Source organism: Chiloscyllium plagiosum, unplaced genomic scaffold, assembly GCF_037043375.1.
Source record: "Chiloscyllium plagiosum isolate Xiang-an unplaced genomic scaffold, Cpla_swu_hap1 HiC_scaffold_9, whole genome shotgun sequence".
Lineage (NCBI taxonomy): Eukaryota > Metazoa > Chordata > Chondrichthyes > Orectolobiformes > Hemiscylliidae > Chiloscyllium > Chiloscyllium plagiosum.
Window position 1 is genome coordinate 32753882 of NW_028270147.1, and position 23915 is coordinate 32777796.

Genomic DNA, 23915 nt, shown 5'->3' on the forward strand with positions numbered 1-23915 from the left:
CACATTCTCCCTGTGTCTGGGTGGGTATCTCCTGGATGCTTTGATTTCTTTCCACAGTCCAAAGATGTGCAGGTTAGGTAGATTAGCCATGGGAAATGCAGAGTGACAGGAATAGGATAGGGGGGAAGGGTCTGGGTGGGATGCTCTGAAGGTCCAGATGGACTTGATGAGCAGAATGGCCTTTTTTTCACACTAGGAAATTCTATGAATTGAGGTTGGGCAATAAATGCTGTCCTTCCAGAGTCATTCATTTTGTAAAAATCAAAAACTTGGGTAAGTTATTAAAATGTACAAAATATTATTTATAAGAAAAATACCAAACCTGAAAAAAATCCCAGAACTACAACATTATACCTATTAGAGAAGTTTGAACTATAAAGGAGACTTGGGGGTGACCTGATAGAAGTCATTAAGGTCATGAAAGAGTTTGGTAGGGTAGAGGTGGAGAAGAGAATCGACGTTTCAGGCATAAGCCCTTCTTCAGGCTTATGCCTGAAACGTCGATTCTCCTGTTCCTTGGATGCTGCCTGACCTGCGCATTTCCAGTAACACATTTTCAGCTCTGATCTCCAGCATCTGCAGTTCTCACTTTCTCCTAGAGGTGGAGAAGATACTTGTTTGTGGTCAAAACCAGAATTTAGCACCATAAATAAATCTACTAGAGAACTTGGGAGAAACTACTTTTGTACAATGATTGGTTAGAATTAACCACCAGGTATAGTTGAACCAAATAACGTAAATGGATTGAAGGATACATGGATAACCATATAAGAAAGAAAGTGGCAGAAGGATATGTTGATGGGTTTATGTTATATGTGGCAATCTTTTTTGGACCATAAAAACAGCATGGACCTGTTAGTCCAAATGGTCAGTTTCTGTACCTTCAAATATTTTGTAAAGATACTGATATTTGTATGTAATTTCATATTTGGCAATCTGTAAAATTGTATTCAATTACTTTTCTCTTATGTTAAGAATCTCAGTAATTGGAGAGTATTTACTGATGACAATATGAATTATGAATTGCTCAATGGTCATTAAGAATGTGGATTGTATAAATAGGTTTCTAATTCAGAAGTTAAATAAATGCAATAACTTATATACATAAAATTTAAGCCATGCCTATGGGCAATAATGAGATCAACTAATTTCTGTATAATTTTGGGCTTTAGATGATTAACTGATCCGTTTTGCTATCATAGTTTATAACATCATTCATATGCTCAAGTAATGATTGTGCTTTGTTACGCTATACATATCTGAAGAATCTGTTTTGTAAATGTTGTAATTATGATTTATCACAGACATAGATAATATCTTGTAGCAGTTACAAATCTGTCCCTCATATCGTCCATCTATAGTGCTATTAGAATATGTGATTGAAAAATATCTATATGCTAATGTCCAGAGTTATTGTTAGACATCTGACAGGCAAAACTGAAAGGAGATTTGATACAGAGCCCAATAATTTAGTCATTGGTCAAAAGAACAGTAGGGACAACAGGTAGCAGTTGATGGGTACCACTTCCACAAACGGCTTTGTTGAATCTTCTCTTACTTATGATGAATTGTATTGTAAATTATTTAGTTTAAGTGGCTAGGAGTAGTGACTGTGTTAAAATGCAGTACAAAACTGGATTTTCTCATTATTTTTAAGGGTTTAGGAACAATAGACCATTGGCATTATTTCCTTATATTGAAAACTATAAACCCAGTTCCATTATTATTTCCACTGTCTAACTCGTCAGCACAGTGAGGACTCATCACCTGTGTTCCCTCCATTCAAAATTTAACCATATCGAAAATCAAAGTTACAGTGGCCGGATAGAGTAATCAGGTAAGATAATGTGTAAATTTAAAGTTTTGAATAACAGTCTTGGGGGGCTAAACAGTTTAAACAGTTAAATAGGTTTTCTGGATATCTTAAAACAAAAAAAAACCTATTAAGGTTCCTGCAGGCTCAATGTTTCTGTAAGCTAGAGATTACAGTGGGATGTGAGTAGTCTAGTGGGGCTAGGGAGTAGAAGTTGTTTCAGCTATACAAAGTCCTGGTTAGGCCATGCCTGGTGAGCATTGCTGGGCAGTACATTTTCGAAAATATCGGCCTTGGAGGTGCTGCAGCATTGATTTACCAGAATGACATCTGATCTCTAAGGATTAGGAGTAATTAGAGAAAAAAGTAATTACTACACCTAGAATTTAAAAGATTACGAACTGATTTAATTAAAGTTTCTTGATATTCCTTGCTGCAAAGCCTGACCTCCCCATCAAAAACTGTCATGGAGCTCAGCTACAGAACACAGGGAAGTGTTTAACCTCTGCTGACTGCAGGCCTGATCCAAAGTTGTTTCATCCTCTGTCATTGTAGTTCAGAACGTCAAACCCAGCACCAAGCTCACAGACTACAGGCTAGTAGTGATGCATGCCCTGCCATATGGCTGAGAGACATGGACTGTGTATGGTAAATACTTAAAAGTTCTAGAGAAGTCTCACCAATGCTACCTCTGCAAGAACTACAAAGGCAGTTAAGGGGAATCCGATTGAAGATAAGCCATGATCTCATTGAATAGTAGAATGTGATTGAATTACATGCTGACTGTCTGCAGGAGTGAATCAGCCAGTCCTATTCTCCCATTTTTTTCCCTTGATCCCGTTAATTTCTTTCTCTTTAGAAAGTTATACTGTTCACTTTAGAAAGCCAGAATGGGTTCTCCCACTATCACTCATTCTGCATTCCAGATCTGAACCACTCACTAAATAAAATGTTTTATTGTGTCACTTTTTTGCTTCTTTTGCCAATGATCTTAACTTGCTGTCCGCTCATTCTCAACCCCTGTGTCAAAGGAAACAATTATTCCTCTCGCTACTTCAACCAGACTCTGAAAGAAAATTGGACAAAGATATGCAAAACTTCCCAAAATTCTTTAAGGAAGAACAATCCCCAGCATAATTTTCCAGCATAATTGAAGCCTTATTCCAGGAACTATCCTCAAACCTTTTGAGCATCCTGTCCAATGTTTTCACATTCTTCCTAAAATGTTGGTCCAAAATTGGATATTTATATAGCAGGTGAGGTTGACTAGTGTTTTGTAAAGGTGAACTACAACTTTCACAGTAAAACCAACTGCCGTTCATACTCCTAAACCAACTGATGGCACTTTCTGCACATGCAGTTATCCAGGACTCAAGAAACATCCTGGAATTCCAACATGGAAAAGGATGTACATTCCACAGGATTTTTAAAATTTATTTGCTCAAAGGATGAGTGTCACCAGCCTGACCTAGCACTCATTGCCCATCCCTATTTGCCCTCAAGATGGCTGTGAGCTGCCAATTTGAACTGCTAGAGTCCATGAGGTGTAAATACACTCGCAATTTTGAGAGATAAGGGAGCTTTAGGATTTTGATGCAGTGAGGTGAGAGTTTTAACTGAGATGCTCAGTAAACAATACATTCATTGGACTATTAACAGACTTTGGAAATAAACTTAAGACTTACACCGATGTCACTATATTTTACAAGGTATAAGCTTAATTGTTTTAATTAACTCTTATTATCCATGTACCTAAGATTTTCTTTTACAGCAAAGTTCAGAATCCTTTTAGTGTTCCTATCCATTTCTATTTAATTTTAACTTTATCCCTAAACTTAATTGAATACTAAGTATATGAATTAGCTTAAGTTTCATGCTTATTACTTAATACTGTTTTATTTCATAACCACTTTTCTTATAAATCAATTGAATAAATTAAATGTTTAACTGTGCACTCACCCCAGATGATTTGTTATGCTGTGACCTCGTGACATATTACCATCTTTCACTACTGCTCTTCCCTTCTGTTGCTCTAGCACTGCCCTCAAAAGCCTTCTGTTGTTGTACTCCTAAAAATAGAAAGGTCAGGAAACCTTTATAGTGTAGCTGTGTAATTCCCTTGTCAGCAAGTGCATACATTTGGAATATTCATTTTGGACTGCAGTGGAAACTGCCTTGGTTTTGTTGCTGCAAACATTGTTATCATTGTAGTGATTGGATCAAGCTCAGCCAGGTGGATCTCATAGAATGGGTCCCACCCCACCTCCAACCGCAACAAGGACAAAACCCCCCTGGTCCTCACCTTCCATCTCCCCAACCTCCGCATAAACCGTATCATCCGCCAACATTTCCGGCACATACTAATGGACCCCACCACCAGGGATACATTTCTCTCCCCACCCCTATCCGCTTTCCGCAAAGACAATTTCCTCTGGGACTACCTGGTCAGGTCCACGCCGCACAACAACTCACCCTCCCCTCCTAGCATCTTCCCCTGCCACCACAGGAATTGCAAAACCTACGCCGCCCCCCCCCCCCCCCGCCACTCACCCCTCCACCTCCATCAAAGGTCCCAAAGGAGCCTTCTATATCCATCAAAGTTTCACCTGCACTTCCACCAATGTCAGTTATTGCATCCGTTGCTCCCGATGTGGTCTCCTCTCCATTGGCGAGACTGGATGCCTTCTCGCAGAGCGCTTGAGGCAACATCTCCGGGACATCTGCACCAATCAACCCCACTACTCCGTGGCCAAACATTTCAACTCCCCCTCGCATCTGCCAAGGACATGCACGTCCTGGGCCACCTCCACCACCACTTACTCACCACCTGACACCTGGAGGAAGAACACCTCATCTTCTGCCTCGGAACACTTCAACCCCAGGGCATCAACATGGACTTCATCAGTTTCCTCATTTCCCCTCACCCCCATCTTACTCCAGTTCCAAACTTGCAGCTCAGCACCGCCCTCATGATCTGTCCCACCTGTCAATCTTCTTCCCCACCTATCCGCTCCACCCTCCTCTCCAACCTGTCACCTTTACCCCTTCCTCCATCCACCTATCACACTCTCTACTACATTCTCCCCAGTCCCATCCCCTCCCATTTATCTCTCCGCTCCTGAGGCTTCTAGCCTCAATCCTGATGAAGGGCTCCTGCTTTTCCTGCTCCTTGGATGCTGCCTGACCTGCTGTGCATTTCCAGCACCACTCTAATCTTGACTCATAGCATAGGAATTCCCTGATTGGGGCTGTTAACCTGGTCCAGTCAGGGAGTACTGGGTGACAGATATAAACAGGAGTGTCACGGGTTCTGTTCACTCTAGGAGCCAGCTCTGAGCAGGGTCAGTGTCAAGTGCACATGTAAAGAAAGGCTGTCTTGGTGAAAGCATATAGGCCTTTGCGGAGTTAAAACAGAAATACGTGTTAGTCACGTATGTTCCAGTAATTAAAAAAAAATTAACATCCCTTTGGGAATTTTAATTCAACCTAATTTTTAAAATGATAAAATACTCAGCTGCCTCGCGGCATCTGTGGAGAGATTGGAATTTTGCTCGTGCCACTTCAATCTTTAAGAAGGGTGACAGAGGGAAATCAGGGAATAACAAACCAGTTAATCTGACTGTGGTGGGGAAATTGTTGGAATCTATAATCAATCTATCTCTTTGTGTCATCTGCAAACTTAGTGACAAATTCCAGTTCATTATTCCAGATCATTACTGTCTAACAAGAATAGTTGTCCCAACATGGACCCCCACGGAACTCCGCCAGTCGCCATCTGCCATCCTGGAATGGCCCACTCCTCATATTTTCTGTGTTTTGAACATTTGTGGTTTGGAGTGGAGGAGGTAAATCTCTGAAAATTCTAAATCATGGCACTGCTGTTTTTGAAATAAAAAGATTGAGTATCCTTGGCCTACAACATTTGCTCACAAAAATCTATTTATTTTCCAGTACTTGTGGTATCCACTATGAACATGTGTAAGATCAATTCACTTTGTGGGAAATGCAGGCACAAACAACTAATTCATACTCTAAACCATTTTTTTTTCTGATGCTTGTATTAGTGCTGCTTATGAAATTCAACAACTTGGCTGCATCTTTTATTTTACTCTGAGGAGTTCCATTCATGTAACTTTTACATTTAAGAAGAAAAGTCTGCTGTGCTTTCTAGGTTCCATCTTGACCCACATCCAGAGAAGAAAGTACTTTAATGAGAGAGAAGCAAGTATTGTTGTGAAAGACATTGCATCTGCTTTGGACTTTCTGCATACCAAAGGTAAGGAGAGTCAGTGTGTAAAAAAAAAAAAACCAAATATGTTCTGAGAAGATGAATTTTGGAGATCTGTGTTTGAGTATCAGTTGAAATTTGTTGTAACATTGGATCTGTATGAGCCAGTGTAAAGTTGCCCACTAGTAATAGGTGTTATTGATCACAGTGAAATCTGTGGAAAGAAAAGTTAAGCCAGTTGACTGGGGTATTGACAAAATAATTTGGAAATAATGTGTGGATCAAGCATGTCAGCAAATATATTTTGTTCAGAGGCCACAAATTATACTAAATGTATGGGAGAGACAAGAACTGGACTGCCCTACAAAGTTAGAACAACATTTGGAGAGAGAAAACACATCAAACAGTGTGAGCAGCACATGCCTGATAATATTGCAGTATGACTATGCCTCACCTGGTCTAATATTGGATAAGAGGGCCTTTGAAGGCATTAAAGTAGGTTTTTTTTTTAAAAAAATAGGTGTTCTAACAGCTAAACCATGCAGATTTTCTTTTTTGGAAAGAGATTGAACAAAAAAAAACAATATAGGCTGGGAAGACTGCACTGATTTGTCAAATAGCTCTTTGGTTTAATTGGCTTATTCTATTCTCAAGAGCACTTGTGTTTTAATGGTTGTAAAATAAGTGGATGTATCGAAAAAGCGTTTTTTGGTTTATGGCAAAAAAATCTTGTGATCATGGCCTTGTTTACTTTCTTTTTGTTTGTTTGTTTGTTTTCTTAAACATACTCCCTGTATGTAATACATAAGATTTTGGAGCATCTGTCGAGGGGGGAACAGAGTTGACACTTTTTTGAGTCCAACACAATGATTCTTCATAACTGAAGAGAGAGGTGGAAAAGTCCTGGGTTTTTTACCTGTTGGAAAAGATAAAGGAACAAAAGAAGGGGAGGGCAAATGAGGTTAGAGGCTATATGACACAGGACAAAAAGTAAAGGGAATGGTAATGATTGTAGAGTAGGGTGAGGGGTCCAGAGAGATTATTAATAGCATTATATAGCTCAGCTCTGCTGAAAGTAAAACCTAGAAAACCAGAAATTACATGGTAGGGTGGACAAAATGTGGACAGATTTTAAGTTGTTGAATTCAATGTTGAGTGTAGAAGGCAATAAGGTGTCTAAATGGAAAATGCGGTGTTGTTCCTCCAGCTTGCATTGAATTGTTCTATCATCCTGACCAGTCCAACAAGTATGACTCTTGACATTTCGATTGCTTGCCATTTTAATGTGCCACCTTGCTCTCATGCTGTCATTTATGTCCTACTTCAGCCAGTGTTCCAGTGAAGCTGGATATCCCTCACCCTATCCCTGTAACCCTGCATTTACCATTGGTAATCCACCCAGCCTGCACATCTTTGCACTGTGGGAGGAAACTAGAGCACCAGCAGAAACTCACGCAGACCTAGGGAGAACTTGAAAACTCAACATAGACAGACAGTCACTCAAGGCTGGAATTGAACTTGGGCCCATGGCACTATGCGACAACAGTGCTAACCACTGTGCTGCCTGTAAATCCTCTCTCATTACTACAGTGATGGTTTCCTTTATTAATAATGCAATGGTCCCACCTCTCATCACGCCTGCAACTTCTGTTGAATGATGTACTGCCTGTCCTGCCCTTTTTTCAACCATATAATATATTCTCATGTGCTGATCAATGCTTTTAAATCCATCTACCTTATTAGTCAAGCTCCTTGCATTAAAACAGATGCACTTTAGCTTTTGGGACCTCCTGAGTGCCTTATCATGCTCATGTCTTCTCCACCTTCTGGACTGTCCTAGTATTCCTTCTATATCTGGTTGGACCTTGTTCCTGACTTTACATCTACTTTGTGGCTCTGCCCCCTGTCAAAACAGTTTTAAACCTCCCCAACACCTCTTCCTGTTGCCTTTCAAATTAGTCTCTGTTTCCCCCCCCCCACTCAACTATGTTCTCTGTCCACCCTCCCCCCTCTAAGATCTCTCTCCAACTGTCAGATTCCCCCGCGCCCCCCATTCTATCTCCTTGTCTTTCCGTTCACCTCGTTATTGCAGATACTACGGTCGAGACCAAAACACCCTGCTTTTCTATATAGTTAGCTGCAGAAGAAATGAAACAGGAAATATATAGCAGTACCATTATAGTTAGTTAGAGTATTTATCATGGAGTATAGCAAAAAAAAATGCTCCAACAAATCTGCAAATTCTGACTTCAGAACACCACTCTGCCCACTTCTAAGTGAAAAACAATTGTTCAATTACACTCAACTTGGCTAAGGGACAGAAAGTATATATTTATGCTCCAAATGGCCCTTAAATTGGCATTAAGTTTTGCTATGTTTTTGCTGCTATTCTAGTATGTTGAAATCCCCACCAGCTATCTTATCCTCACCAACCCATTTTGTTACTGTAACAAAAATTCAGTCAAGTTTATTGAACTCTATTTGCTTTGAACAAATGCATACTGACTTTCAGTTCTTGCTCATACCTTTCCAACTATGCTAAGTAATTTTGTCCCAGCTAATTGTCTCTAAAGGACTCTCCATTCTGAGCTGATCGATTTGGAGTTGCAGCATTATACTCATCCCCTTTTTAAAATGGGCAATAGTATTTGCAACGTTGTAGTTTGAGTGCCACCCAGTATATTGAAGAAAACTAAAACATTGTAGTTGGATCTCCCATAATTTTCTCCTTGTTCCCATTTGTAACCTGTGATATAAAACAGATTGAGTGATATCTATTAGAACATCTGGATAACAAGAGTACCTATGTCAGGCTTCTTTATTGATTACAGTTCCACCTATACTGTAAATCCACCTCTAAACTCAGAGGCCTAGGTCTCGGCTCCTCCCTCTGTAACCGAATCCTCTACTTTCTGACCCATAGACTGTAATTAGTAGGAATAGATAGCAACACCACCTCGACCATAATCAGGTGCCCTGCAAGGCTGCATACTCAGCCCCCTATTATACTCCTCACGCAGTCATGACTGTGTTGCCAAATTCCACCCCAACTCCATTTACAAATTTGCTGATGACACCACCATTGTAGGTTGGATCTCAAGCAGTGACAAGACAGATTACAGGAAAGAGATTGAGTGCTTTGCAGCATGGTGTAAAGACAAAATCTCTCCATCAACACTAGCAAAATGAAGGGTGGTCATTGATTTCAGGAAGCGGAGTGGAGGGCACACCTGTCTGCATCAGTGCTGAGGTGGAGATGGTCGACAGCCTCAAGTTCCTGGGGGTAATGATCACTAACAATCTGTCCTGGTCCATCCATGTCAACGTGACAATCGAGAAAGCACGCCTCTACTGCCTCAGGAAGCTAAGAAAATTTGGCATGTCCACAAGGACTCTTACCAATCTTTATAGATGCATCATAGAAAGCATCCTATCTGGATGCACCACAGGAATGCAGGTCCTGGGCCGCTTCCATCGCCAAACCCTTACTATCCGATGCCTGGAGGAAGAACGCCTCATATTCTGCCTTGGGACTCTGCAACCACATGGAATCAATGTGGATATCAACAGGTTCCTCCACATTTATCCCAGTCCTAAGCCCTCAACTCTGCACAGCCCTCCTGACCTGTCCATCACCTTTCCCATCCATCCGCTCCGCCCTCCTCTCCTTCACCTTCATTTACTTATCGCATTCTCAGCTACCTCACCCCCCCCCGAAACAACCCCACTCCCCTCCCAATTATCTCTCACCTCTCCAACCCACAAGCCTCATTCCTGGTGAAGGGCTTATGCCCGAAACATTGGTTCTACTGCACCTTGGATGCTGCCTGACCTGCTGTGCTTTTCCAGAATTTCACTCTCGATTGGATGCATTACAGCTTGGTATGGCAACAGCTCTTCCCAAGACTGTAAGAAACTACAGAGAGTCATGAACACAGCCCAGTTCATCAGGCAAATCAGTCTTTCATCCATTGACTCCACCTATAATTCCCACTGCCTCAGGAAAGCAATTAACATAATCAAAGACCCCTCCCATTCCGGCTATACTCTGTTCCATGGGGCAGAAGACATAAATATTTAATACATGTATAAATAGATCCAAGGATAACTTCTTCCCTACAGTTATCAGACTTTTGAATGAACCTCTCAAATATTAACTCTGATTTCTCTCTGTGCACCTTCTCTGCAGCTGTAATACTGTAGTCTGCACTCTGTTCTGCTACCCTGATGCACTTTGTATAGTATGATCTGCCTATGTAGCACACAAAACAACACTTTTCACTGAATCTCAATACATGTGCCAACAATAAAATCAATGTTTTAAGTACTTTTTAAAATCCTATTTAAATCACTGATGCCTGTTTTGTGGCTGCATTGACCAAATCTGGGCACTGACAATATCAGGTGTTTTTATTGTATTCAAAATTGTTAATTTAAAGTTTGATTTTATTCAAAATGAAAAACATAAAAGCAATTGTGCAGATGGACAAAATCTGAAATAAAAACAGAATGCTGGAAATATTCAGGTCGGACAACAGGAACTGGTTCTGAGGAAAGGTTGTTAATCCTGGAACATTAATTTTTATTTCTGTCTCTTCACAGATCCTTCTTGCCCTGCTGAGTGCTTCCAGTATTCACTGCTTGAAATATTTATTTTTTCTTGGAGGATGTTATCCTCCAAGATGGCACAAGTTAGTTATCGACTAGTATAGCAGCAACAATGCAGATTGGGTGTGTCAGACTTTCACTGCAAACAGCTTAGGGAAATGTATTCCTTACTATGCAATATTTAAGGTGTCTGATAGAATTCTTGTGTCTCTGATTTATGTAATTAACTTCTTGTTCTCCCTGTGAAGGTATAGCGCATAGAGATCTGAAGCCAGAGAACATCCTTTGTGAATTTGCAGAACAGGTAAAATGTCTGTTGTACCAGTTTACCTGTACAACTTGACATCATATTGAGTACGTTTGTTAAAGGGTATGCTGATTACTTGTGTCACTGAGATGTTTTCCAAACTGAACTTGATGCTTCCCTCCTGTAAGGGAATGCTGCTCACTTTGCATTTCAATAACTGAAATTAGCTGTTGAGATGGTTAGCTCCTTTGGTTAATAAAAAAATGACTATTCATGTAGGTTTTTATGCCCTTTTTCAAAATTTCAAACTACTTTTCTTTAGAAACTGTACAGTTAGTGTGCATGAGAATAGACAGCAAAAAGCTGAAAAAAGCATCAGTGAGATAGGAAATATGGAGTGATGGAGATAGATTCAAAGAAAAGGAATGCAGATTGATTCTGAACCATGAGTGCCTGAGTCACGTGGATGCCAGTTTGCTAATTCAGTTTTAGACTTCATTAAAATTCAATGGCTTATAATTTCAAAATATGTACAAACTGCTCCAGGGACATTAGATTAAACAAAATGCCAGCATGTTGGCTGATGTTCCTTGCCAGGTTTACGTTGTTCCTTAAATAGATGTTAGATGCAGCCAGCGTGGATGCCTGTATAATACCTGTGGAACTTGTAAATCATGTTATGATTTTAAGCTATCTTGTGTGCAGTCCAGCACACATACACATTATCATTTGACCAAAATTCTAATGATGTTAGTTTGGAGCTATGTACACTGAATAATTCCTAATTCCATCTTTTCTTCATTTATGAATGAAACTACATCTGATGTAGAACTCAGATGTCCACTGGATAAGCCCAATGAATTGCCAGTTATTATGAATTGCAGCATTTCAAAGCCAGATTTGATTGCGGTTTGGGTAGGAACTTGCAGGTACATATTCCTGCTTAGTCATTGGATTTGTACATTGTGGCTGTGATATTTTATATTTATTTCAAGTCAGCTTTTAGTGGTTTTTTAAATACAATGTTAGATTACAACTTTGCTAGTTTTAGAGAGTGACTACTGGTGCATTAATAGATTTAACTTTCTCTGAAACATTGCTCCACTTCTCTGGTCTTAAAGGGCCAGTCCTTTTGTAAAATTTCAATTAGGTCCTATACCAGGGTACCAAATGTTTAATTATTTTGGAAGAGTGAATTAATCACTGGAGGTTTATTACCTTGACCATAGTTATTTTGCCTACTGTGCAGAAGAAAGTTTTTTTTTTAAATCCTTATCTTTTTGCCTTAACACAATGAACTGTAATAACCTCTTTGAGACTGGAGCTTGCACTTAGCTAAAAATAGGAGCAAATTAAATAATAACTAAACAGTTACTGAAATAAATCTATTATTCTGGTGAATTAAGCATATAATTAATCCTTAAAATAGTGCTGCTGCATTTCAGTTAAACGTGCAGTCAGTATCTTTAGTAGCAATGTATTTACAAGTGGATGAATGCACTTCCTCTTGCAGTTTTCGTCAGTCATTTGCCAGTGTTGGCAAGATTCCGTTGGCAAAATTGGAGGTGTAGTGGACAGCAAAGAAGGTTACCTCACATTACAACAGGATCTTGATCAGATGGGCCAATGGGCTGAGAAGTGGCAGATGGAGTATAATTCAGATAAATGTGAGGTGCTACATTTTGGGAAAGCAAATCTTAGCAGGGCTTATACACTTAATGGTAAGGTCCTAGGGAGTGTTGCTGAACAGAGAGAGCTTGCAGTGCAGGTTCATAGCTCCTTGAAAGTAGAGTCGCAGGTAGATAGGATAGTGAAGAAGGCATTTGGTATGCTTTCCTTTATCAGTCAGAGTATCGAGTACAGGAGGTGGGAGGTCATGTTGCAGTTGTACAGGACATTGGTTAGGCCACTATTGGAATATTGTGTGCAATTCTGGTCTCCTTATCGGAAAGATGTTGTGAAACTTGAAACTGTTCAGAAAAGATTTACAAGGATGTTGCCAGGGTTGGAGGATTTGAACAATGAGGAGAGGTTGAGTAGGCTAGGGCTGTTTTCCCTGGAGCATTGGAGGCTGAGGGGTGATCATCATATAGAGGTTTATAAAATCATGAAGGGCATGGCTAGGATAAATAGACAAAGTCTTTTCCCTGGGGTGGGGGAGTCCAGAACTAGAGGTTTAGGGTAAGTGGGGAAAAATATAAAAGAGACTTAAGTGGCAACTTTTTCCACACATAATGTGGTACGTATATGGAATGAGCTGCCAGATGAAGTGGTGGAGGCTAGTACAATTGCAACATTAAAAAGGCATCTGGGTGGGTATATGAATAGGAAGGATTTGGAGGGATATGGGCCGGATGCTGGCAGGTGGGATTAGATTGTGTTGGGATATCTGGTCGGCATGGGTGAGTTGGACCGAAGGGTCTGTTTCTGTGCTGTATATCTCTGACTGTACAAGATGTGTACTTTTGTTTCACAAAGCATGGGGATTTGTTACAAAAACCGAGATTGCTGGAAAAGCTCAGCAGGTCTGGCAGCATCTGTCGAGAGAAATCAGAGTTAGCATTTTGGATTGAGTGACTGTCAAGAACAGCACCTGCAGTTCTTTTGGTTTTTATGGGGATTTGTTAGTTCAGTTGGCGGATTACTAGAATGATGTGACTGGTGCAGGTTCAATCCTTGTAACAGCTGTAGCCCAGGGAGGCCTGAATCATTGCCTTGCTCCGTTGCATGATGTGGAGTGGTGCACGTCAAGGCATATACGTCTATTTCCTTGTGCACTATGAATAATAATGTTAACTTCATAAAATGAGAGGATAGCCATAAAGTGTAGGAGGACATCAACAGACAGTCACGTTGGCAGAACAGTGGCCACTGGAATGCCACCTGGGAATATATGCGGTAATGCACTTGGGAAGGGCTAACAAGCAAGAGGTTGCATTACAAATGGTAGGATCATGGAAAGAACTGCAGATCAGAGGAACCTTGGTGTGCGTATCCACAGATCATTGAAGGTTGCAGGGCTAGTAGAAAAAGTAGTTAAGGCATAATAGACACTTGCTTTTATTAAACAAGGCATTGAATGCAATAGCAGAATGCTATCTGGACTGGATGATCTGAGCTAAGAGGCAAGACTGGGTAGGTGGAGTTATTTCCTTTGGTGATATGAAGGTTAAGAGAGATCCTGATTATGAAGAGCACAGATTGAGTGGATAGGAAGGCATCTATTCCATTAGTACAGGATCAGTAACCAGAGAGCATACCATCAAAAGTAAGAGGTAGAAGAATTGAGAATTCTTTTCACCCAGAGGCTGTGGGGAGTCCTGAACTTACTGCCTGAAAGACTGGTTGAGTCAAAGTCTCGTTTTAGATGTTCACCCGCGTTGCTATAGCCTTCAGGACTGTGAGCCACGAGGTGAGAATGGGATTAGTGTAGTCATATATTTGTTGACCAGCTCAGACAGGATGGTCTTTTTGTTCTCTTCCTGTGCTATAAATGTTTGCATTTATAAAATTGAAGTCACGTTCTGTTTTGAGACATTTTTGAAACTCTGCAAGTTGGGAGCAGTTTCTTTGAGACATAAGCTGTAGAAGAACAATTTGAAGTATTTGGGATCCCAATCTAACAGACTGCCTTTCTGTTAGTAGAAATCTACATCCTTGTTACTTTTGCACATTGCTTCTTAATTTGAAAATGAAATTCTCAATGCTTGCTGGAAACTGACAATTTAATCATAAATTCATGTCTGTCTTTCTGCTTGCACCTCCCTTCCCCCTTCTCTGCCTGCATCTTTCTTTCTGCCTGTGTCTCTCCCTCCACCTGCCCCTCTCACTTTCTTCTGCCTGCCCCTCCCTCCCCCTTTCTCTCTCCTCCCTTTCCCTTCTCTCATTCCTTTCCCTAGATATCCCCAGTGAAGATTTGCGACTTTGACCTTGGCAGTGGGGTAAAGTTGAGCAGCGCATGTACTCCCATTTCAACGCCTGAGCTGATGACGCCGGTATGTAAATATCATTATGGCTTCTTTTTAAACTATAGTGCATTTCCTAAACTCTGATGTTTTTGTTTACATTCAAACCAGGCAAGTTGATTCTGTCTGGGGCATTGAAATGGGATATGCCTCAGGGAAAGGCTACTCCCCCTGATTTGTGTGCAGTTAAAGCAGATACAATATGCAGACATGTTCCTTCTATTTACAAAGGATAGGGTCCTGCTGATAAATATCGGTGGCTTCTAGTATGTGTGAGTGAGCCACACTGCAAGTCCACTTGCCAACCAGTATGTTCACTTATCTCGTGCAGTACAACGTGTTCTAGGAATCTGCACAGTGTGGAAATAGGCCATTTGGCCCAATATGTCCATACCGACCAACTGATGAGCATCCCAACCAGACTCATCCCCCTACCCTATCCCTGTAACCCTGCATGTCTGTTGGCTAATGTACTTAACCTACGCATGGGTAATTTAGCATGACAAATCCACCTAGCTTGCACATCTTTAGACTGTGGGAGGAAACTGGAGCACCTGGCAGAAGCCCTGGCAGACATGGGGAGAATGTGCAAATGCCAATGCCACCCACACAATTACCAGAGGGGGGGATCGAACCCAGGACCCTGGTGCTGTAAGGCAGTAGTGCTAACCACTGAGCCACTGTGCCACCTCAAAATGATCCTTTTGAAGTTTAGTTTGTTTGTGATTCTGTTCTGATGGGTGCAAGATGAAAAGATTTGACAGCATGTCTTTTCAGCATTACTGATGTTCTGCACTAGTATTTGGTATTGAAGAATAAACCAGACATGAACTTTTGGCAAGCAACTGTCAAATGCAGAAATCAGGAAGCTGTTTAAATCCCGTTGCTCCAGAAGTTTTTATAATGGTGAGACTCCGAGAGACTTAAGACTGTTCCATTTGTTAATGTTAAGCTAGGTAATTTCCTATCATACACACCAGAAAAAGTTAGTACTTGTCCATTCAAGTGTTGATGTGTGGAGTCTCAATTATTGCCAAGCAACCTCTCTATTAAAAATTAACCTTTACAGTGAAGTCTCTCATTCCTTTAGATCTTAATTGTTGTTGGAGAATTAAAAACAAACTTTCCTTTCCGGCTGTTATCTCTCTTAATCCCTTCATTCTTCTTATTTTACCTTCTATGCATGATTGACATTGAATTAACTAATTCAAACTTCTCCTTCCTGATTTTCAGACTCCTGTCACAGTAAAGGTTCCTGTAGTTAAGGAGTCGTGTTGTTCCATGTGGAAGAGTCATGCAGGTTTTTGCCTCTGACCTAAGAATTTGGGGCATTATCTTTTCTTAGCTGGTTTACTGTTAAGGGTTTTCAGTGGAAGAGCCTGCTACTGCACTGCAACAGTACAAAATTGCTTGTAAATTTCATGCTGGCAGGTCTGCCTTTATGCAGTCCAACTTTAGGTGAGATGCTAAACGTGGAATGGTGTCAGAGAGTAAAAACTATCCGAATGGCCTGTGGCGATCATTCTTGCATGATTATCCATCTCCAAAATATAACTCAGCCTAGATTAATGTGATGCTCGAACTTAGTCTTATTTTGACAGCTGGATGAGAAATTAATGCTCAACTGTCTCAGGTTTTAATTTCTAATAACTGCATTAATGTTCTCAGTGTGGTTCTGTGGAATACATGGCTCCTGAAGTCGTAGAGACGTTCACAGAGGACGCATCATTTTATGATAAGCGTTGTGACTTATGGAGCCTTGGAGTAATACTGTACATCATGCTGAGTGGCAACCCACCCTTCGTGGGGAACTGTGGAACAGACTGCGGCTGGGACAGAGGCGAGGCCTGCATTGCTTGTCGGGTAAGACTGTATAACATATCTGCAAATAAATTATTAAAGAATGAGAAATTAGCTTTATTTATGGGAGATAAAAAGTGTTAAAGGCGATGTGCTAACTACAGAAATATGTTGCTGTATTAGGTATGAATATTCTCACACATGTTTTATGTTACAGATGTCACAGTATCTGGTAAATAGTTTCTCAAGCATCCTAATCAGATTAATACAACACATTGTTGCAGTTCTTTATTTACCTGGAAACTGGCATTACTGCCAATGTCCAAAGCTGTTCTCATTTGTTAATGTGGTAAATTATCACTTCAGACTCCTCTTTAGCTACTTGTGCTTCAATTCTGTGTACTCTTGGGGCTTATTGCCTGTTGTACAACCTTCAGAGTTTCTGTTCTCTCTAAATTCTTCTTTTTGGGGTGGGGTGAGGGGGGTGCTGTAGTGTCTCTTCATGATACATTTTTTGACTAATACCTTTGGAAAGGTCGCAATAATCTCCTTGACATTCCATAATTTCTCTCTATTTTCTTCAGTAGTTTTAGTCCAATTATTTTTCCACAGAGTTCAAGTATAATTGCAACATATTTTTTACTGAGAGTTCATGAGATTGCTTTTTCTGTTTTCACTGACTTGATCACTCGTTTTATTATTACTATACTTCAATTTGTTCATGTTTTCTGCCTTTACTGAAGTGTTCTTTCCTGTATTTCCGAGGTGATTTGTTTTTTAAAAGAACGCTTTTATTCAAACTAAGAAACAAAACAATTCTAATACAAGAATTAGCAAATCGATTAAACAATTCTCGTTGAGAAAAACATTCTAACAATAAAAGTAAAAATTTGAAAACAAACTGAGACGAACACCCGTGGGGGACAGATGGTTCTGTTGGATGTGAAGTATTTTACTGGAGTAAAGTGACTGAGTTAATTTGTAAAGCGTTTATTTAGATTTAATTAGGATGTTAGAACTAGATAAACAGATTTTCTGTTTGTCATGAAGTTGAGAAATGTTTTTTTTTATTCAAAATGGGTCTTTGTAACAAAATATCAAATTTATCGTATTTATGAAATTTTAAAAGTTCTGACAATGGTACTATTTCTTGAATGACTTTTTGCTCATTATTCAACTGACAAATGTTTTTTCATATTAAGATTTTGAGTTGGCATAAAGTAGGATAAATCAATACAGAAATAGTGTACACCCTAATAGAATAGTAAGTAAAATTTATTGTGCAGTAAGGTTTAAACTAACTTTAAAACTTTAATGTAACTTCTGATAAGAGAGATCCATTCCACGGTAAAGCTTACCACAGGTTAAAACATTGATAAAATGGTTTCACAAACCATAACGAAAAGTTACCATTGTACAACATTTTATGAAAGAGGTTTAAAATAGCCCTAAGTTGCAGTCAACTGAATTTTTGACAAATGTAACGTTAAACTGAATTATTGTTAATATCCCAGTCTTGAAATATAGTTAGATGAATCATGAAAACTGATCATCATGAGCACTTTCCACTTGAACCAACATTGCCTTTCTTCAAAAAGGAAGGGGGATTGAACTGGCCTGGAAATTAGAAATTATGCAATTTTAATGGGAAACTAAAGGTGAACGGATGTACTTGGAATTGGGGTATAACTACTGTATGTAAGAAATTCAGTTCTGTAACTTGAAAAGCAGAAGTAAACAGCCCTTCAGCATCTTTCAAAGTAAAAGTTATGGCTGTTAGAGCGAGGTAATGATTTTCCTCCCCCTAACTTGCATCAGAGGTATCTTGCTAACTCACCAGGCTTCTGCTAACTCTGGGTTTTGAGGTAAATGTTCCTTTAAGTTATGGATGTCCTACTTAAATATTGAACTGCAACAATTTTTGAATTTAAGTATTGGATTCAATTATAAATTTTAAAAAGTTTTCTATTTTTCCCAATGCTGTTACACTTTATGCAGAGAGTAGTGGGTGCTGGGATGCACTGCCAGCAGTGGTGGTAGAGTCAGAGACATTAGGGACATTTAAGCGACTGCTGGACAAACACCTGGATGGCAGTGAATTGAGGGGTATGTAGGCTAGATTGATCTTAGATTGAGATAAATGCTCGGCACAATATCGTGGGCCGAAGGGCCTGTACTGTGCTGCACTGTTCTATTAATGTTGCATTTGACTGCTTCACCAGCTGTGAATTCCATGCTTTCTTTATTAAAGTTCTTTATCATTTAGATTTTATATCGTCTTACATAGACAATACACACTGTTCCACTCTGTACTGCTAAGTCATGAACCCCATCTTAGTACTCTCTTTGTTGTAGAAATCATTTAAAAATCATTGACAATATTTTAATCTGGCTGAAATGTATTAAATGTATTGAAAGAAAAGCTTTCTAGAGGAGGATGGTGATATTCTCAGCTTGTTCCTTTCCTTTGAGAGTTAGACCAGGTCTTCAAACATTTTCAGTGCCGTTAGGGTTTGACTTCCTTCACCTTAACATCAGAAAAAGTCACCTGATTTGAAATGGTGCCACAAATTGGCAAGGATTCTAATGCACCTCAAAAGCATTGTTAAACTGAGCCATTCTTTTGGCTAAAAGTACTAAGCAGTTTTCATTCATGTACCATTGTGACTTGTAACCTTTCTCGAACATTCATATTGATTGGTAGTTGCTTTGTAACGTAGCGTTTGATCTAAAAAGCAAATACTTATTATATCAATGTTCTAATCTTCCTTTTAAAAATATTTTTATTCTATTCAGTCACAAGGTGTAAATGTCACTGACCAGGCCAGCATTTCTTACCCATCCCTAATTGCCCTTGAAGAAGGTGCTGAGCCATCTTATTGAACTGCAAGAGTTCGTCACAAGTTTTTGATGCAAGTGACTGGCTTACTAGATCACTTTAGAGGAGAGTTAAGAGTCAACCACATTGCAATGGGTCTGGACCTAGCTAACCAGATACGAACAGCAGATTTCCTTCCCTAAAATGGTATTAGTGAACCAGTTGAGCTTTAATGACAACTTGGTAGTTCCATGGTCGTCATCACTGATGTTAGCTGCTAATTCCAGGTTGTTTCCCAACTGGCTAGTTTGGGATTTGAACTCTAGTCTCCAGGAAGATTTCTAGTCCACTAACATAACCACCAAACTACTATACCTGGAGTAGGATTATGGTTTCCATTAGAACTCTTTTTGCTTGTGCCTAAATTGTGAGGGTTGACATCCTAGTTTCAGTGCAGACTATTGAAACTAAACTATATCATCTGGTTAAACAAGAGGCTGATAGTTCCCCTTACTACCTGGAGTTCTTGGTACACCAGCTCAGATCAGGGAATAACAGAAACTGGATTCGATCTGTCAGTGGCTGAGCTATTCATTCAGTGTCTTTACAGGTTAAACCACTGGAAGAGTTTTGGTATTAGTGATAGTATATTCTGTTAAAGGCACAACAATCGATTAGAATATGATGTTCTTTGGCCTACAGAACATACTATTTGAGAGCATACAGGAAGGTAAATATGAGTTCCCTGAGAAGGATTGGGCTCATATCTCTGATGGGGCCAAGGATTTGATTCGTAAGTTGTTGATGCGTGATGCAAAGGATAGGCTCAGTGCTGGACAAGTTCTTCAACATCCCTGGGTGCAGGGGGTAAGTACACATGTTAAAATAGAATTAGAATGGGATTATTTGGCCAAATTGTTTAATGCACTGCTGTATCACTTCTGGACGGAAGTCATGTCACAAAAGACACTTCAATTGGTTTATTGGTGATTTTTGGTACAGTGAAGCTGAGAAACTATTTAAAGAGTAATAAATAGTCAAGACCAAGCTCAACATTTTCTACTTTCTCCATATGCGAGTGATATGTGCTACAGCCATAAACCCAATCCAACCATTATTCAGTAACTGGTAAAAAAAAAAATCATTTCACTTGAGAAATCCCATACTTTGAATCTTCATGCGTTCATGTTTGTTGAAAGAATTGAAATTAGCTATCAAAAATGATACAGAGCAAGATATGCTCACTACTTTTATTGTTAAACATCTTGTTTTGGTATGGATTATTACTTGAGATCACAAATAAACTAACTAACTATTTAATAACAAAAACATTTGTTAGTTTCTGGAAACATTAATCTATTTACTGCATAACACCAATTGAGTCACCCTGACAACTGATCAGTTGGTTAATGCCCTCTGAAGCGTGATTAGATTGATTCAGCAATTAGAATTCGATGCTCTTATAATTTAGTTTCTAACATACTTTGAGAAGACCATCTTATAAGAAGACGCATTAAGTGTGTCTACTTTATTAGTCAGTATTAAAGTACACAGCAAACAATACTAGGTACTGTAGTGTAAAAGTTGCCCCCAGTGAACTATTCCTATGGTTTTGCATTCATTCACAAGTGCTACTTTATCTGTGCAGTAATTTGATATCATGTTCCCTTTATAAAGTAACCTTCATTGATTTTAACAAAAGAACAGTCTCGGAAAATGCTTTTGCAATGAAAATAATAATAATTCTCTTCTTTGTAGAATGCGCCAGAAAAACGTCTGCCGACACCACAACTACTACAAAGGCAAGGAGCTTTCTAACCTTTCCTATTAAGTGCGATGCTCTGATCAACTTCATGAATCTTTGTACTCCCTCCACTTCTTGATTATATCCTGGAAATTAGAACAAGATATGATACCAGACGCAGTTTTGTTGTGGCATTCTCTGACTTCTACCGTGTGGTTATACAGTTGCACGTTCTTTTGGCTTTTTTGACTTTTAACATAATCTTGATCAATTTTGTTGTCATTTATAAGAGTGACATATATTGCTGCTTAATATGTACTTTAAGATATTATGCAGCCAATTACCAATGTTTTTATCCAGCTTATAGATTCAATAGTCATATTTATTCTTTTGCAATTTTTGCACTTACATATTTTGTCCACTCATTTTGTAATTTTAGCCACCTCATCAAATTTTACTGCTCCTCCTGCTTTGACATAACCTGCAAATATGGCCAGTTTGTAGTCTGTTTCTGAATGCCAGGTCACTTCCTTAGAATTACTGATGTTGCTCATACCTGGCTGTCAGCCTGTCAATGTGGGCATTATGCTTGACTGTTTCCAGTTGCTGTGTAGTGTTCAGTGATTCTCTTTGCAGTGATCATCAGTGCTGAAAAACTCCTTCCAAGCCCCCCTCAGTCTCCTGGGAAAGTAACTATGTGTTATTGAGGATCTATTTATTTTAAAACACTTTTAGTCTGTTTAAGACTTCAAATCTGTCTCATTTATATCAATCTCATTAATTCTGCTTGGTTTATCTCTGCTTAGAGAAAGCATATTCTTCATTACTTCCTCCAAGTATTGACAAGGGAAGACATCATTCAGATTTGGAATGATTTTATGCATGTTCTGATTCAAGCCTGTTTGTATCTTTTATCATTCTGTAAAAGGAAGTCCTTTAACAGTTGAATCTGTACAAACATAGAGATTTCTTTGTGTTTTCTGGTTGACCTAGTTAGTCTGTAATGGTTGACATCAAATTGCATGGTTAAGTTAATATTGGAATTTAATAATTGCAGGCTACTGTCTTAGCTTGTTACATTACACTGTAATATCCTTAATGATTATGCTGGTTCGTGTGTATTTTAAGATATTATGTAGTGAATTATCAATATTATTTCCCAGCTTATAGATACAATTGTCATATTTGTTCTCCAGAAACAGTAGCACAAAGGACCTGACTGATTTTGCTGCAGAAGCCATTGCCTTCAACAGACAGCTTTCACAGCAAGATGAGGAGATGCAAGGGGAACAGGAAGCGATCATCAAGACTGTTTGTTCTATGCGACTTTCCCCTCCTTCCAATTCCAAACTTGCCAAACGCAGGGCCAAGACACAGGCTGAGAAAACCTCACAATGGCAGTTACTCGCCTCAACAATGAGTGTCTGTGATGGGACTTCTTGATATATATCGAATAGATTTTATCCAATACAGAACTGCACTGATGTAATGGCATAGTTTAATAGTTAGTACCAGACTGCTCATGTTTCTGTGGTTTTGGACATGAGTTGTGTAGTTCTTCAATCTATGAAAGTTCTAATTTAAAGGAAACATGATTTACCTGCTCAACCAAGCAGCTAAGTTTAATATTTTTGTACAATGAGAGGTTATAGGATAATATTTTTAAACATTGTACATTGTTATAAACATATTTATTTTTTATTTTAACATCTGGCCATTACTTTAAATACTTTTAAGTTGAACTTCCTGAAAGATAAAAATAAACAAAAGCTGATTCAGGGATTCATCAAAAGAAAGGAGATTACTCTTCAGGTCAATGCAAAGCATTTACTTAGTCAGTCACTTTATATCTCAGATTTCAGTGTTCATATTTCCTGTATGTGTACCACTACACTTACCAAGTTGCACATCATTTTGCCAATCATGACCCTGATCTCCCAACACATCATGGTCTGTCTGCCTTAAACAGTTTCTGAGCATCCACCATCCCACTGCTGACATGATGGCATATTTTTCAAATTTTCACATTGTGACCCCAACAACTACATCAAGATCTTTGAATTGATTTATTGTCATGCATATTTATAACAAATACAGTAAAAAGTGTTGTTTCACATCACTACTCTCCAGTGCTATCTTCAAACACAGAAAATAAACCAAAACATAGAATATAAAGCCAGAAGAATAAAACAATAATGTCATCTTCTAGTCTTATCTCAATAAATTTGGAACAGTTCCTGCTTCTAGTTCAGCCATGGGCCTGGATTTGGGATTCGATCATTATCTACCTTGAGAGGTTTAGCAGTACTATACGTTAATTTCAGCTAAGGGAATCCATATTGGAGATAATATTTACATGGTATGTGTGTGTTTGGCCTACTGGGAATGAAGGTTTTATTCAACTTTGGAGAAAGCTGACTTTGTATTTAGGTCGAAAGTATAATAAAGAATGCATCTGACAGTTGCAGGTGAAGAGTTCCACTTGTCTGTAGAGTTATTGCCGCCTTTAAATAGTAATGGATGTGTGGTAAGTGTGCTCTTGTCAACTGGGAAAATATGAAGGATGGCAAACCTTATGTTTTGTATGAATGCAATAGATATTCTTGACGTGAATTTCAATGCTGCTCTTTGGGTAACTTTTTTTTTGTATTCTGAAAGGATGTGATTTTTTTCAAATGATACTTAAAATTGT

At 39.1% G+C, this 23915-nt stretch overlaps 1 protein-coding gene across 3 annotated transcripts in view; it reads left to right on the forward strand.

The window, feature by feature from the left end:
• The window catches only part of mknk1 (MAPK interacting serine/threonine kinase 1), a 59484-nt gene extending 35783 nt beyond the window's left edge, over positions 1–23701 (forward strand). For all 3 annotated transcript variants that reach the window (XM_043698979.2, XM_043698977.2, XM_087990524.1), the window contains 7 exons: positions 5985–6089; positions 10898–10953; positions 14796–14891; positions 16530–16724; positions 20182–20346; positions 21238–21281; positions 22420–23701. In XM_043698979.2, coding sequence (XP_043554914.2) covers positions 5985–6089; positions 10898–10953; positions 14796–14891; positions 16530–16724; positions 20182–20346; positions 21238–21281; positions 22420–22666 — 908 coding nt within the window. In that variant the 3' untranslated portion in view covers positions 22667–23701. The remainder of the gene's footprint in view (positions 1–5984; positions 6090–10897; positions 10954–14795; positions 14892–16529; positions 16725–20181; positions 20347–21237; positions 21282–22419) is intronic.
• The last annotated feature ends 214 nt before the right edge of the window (positions 23702–23915 follow it).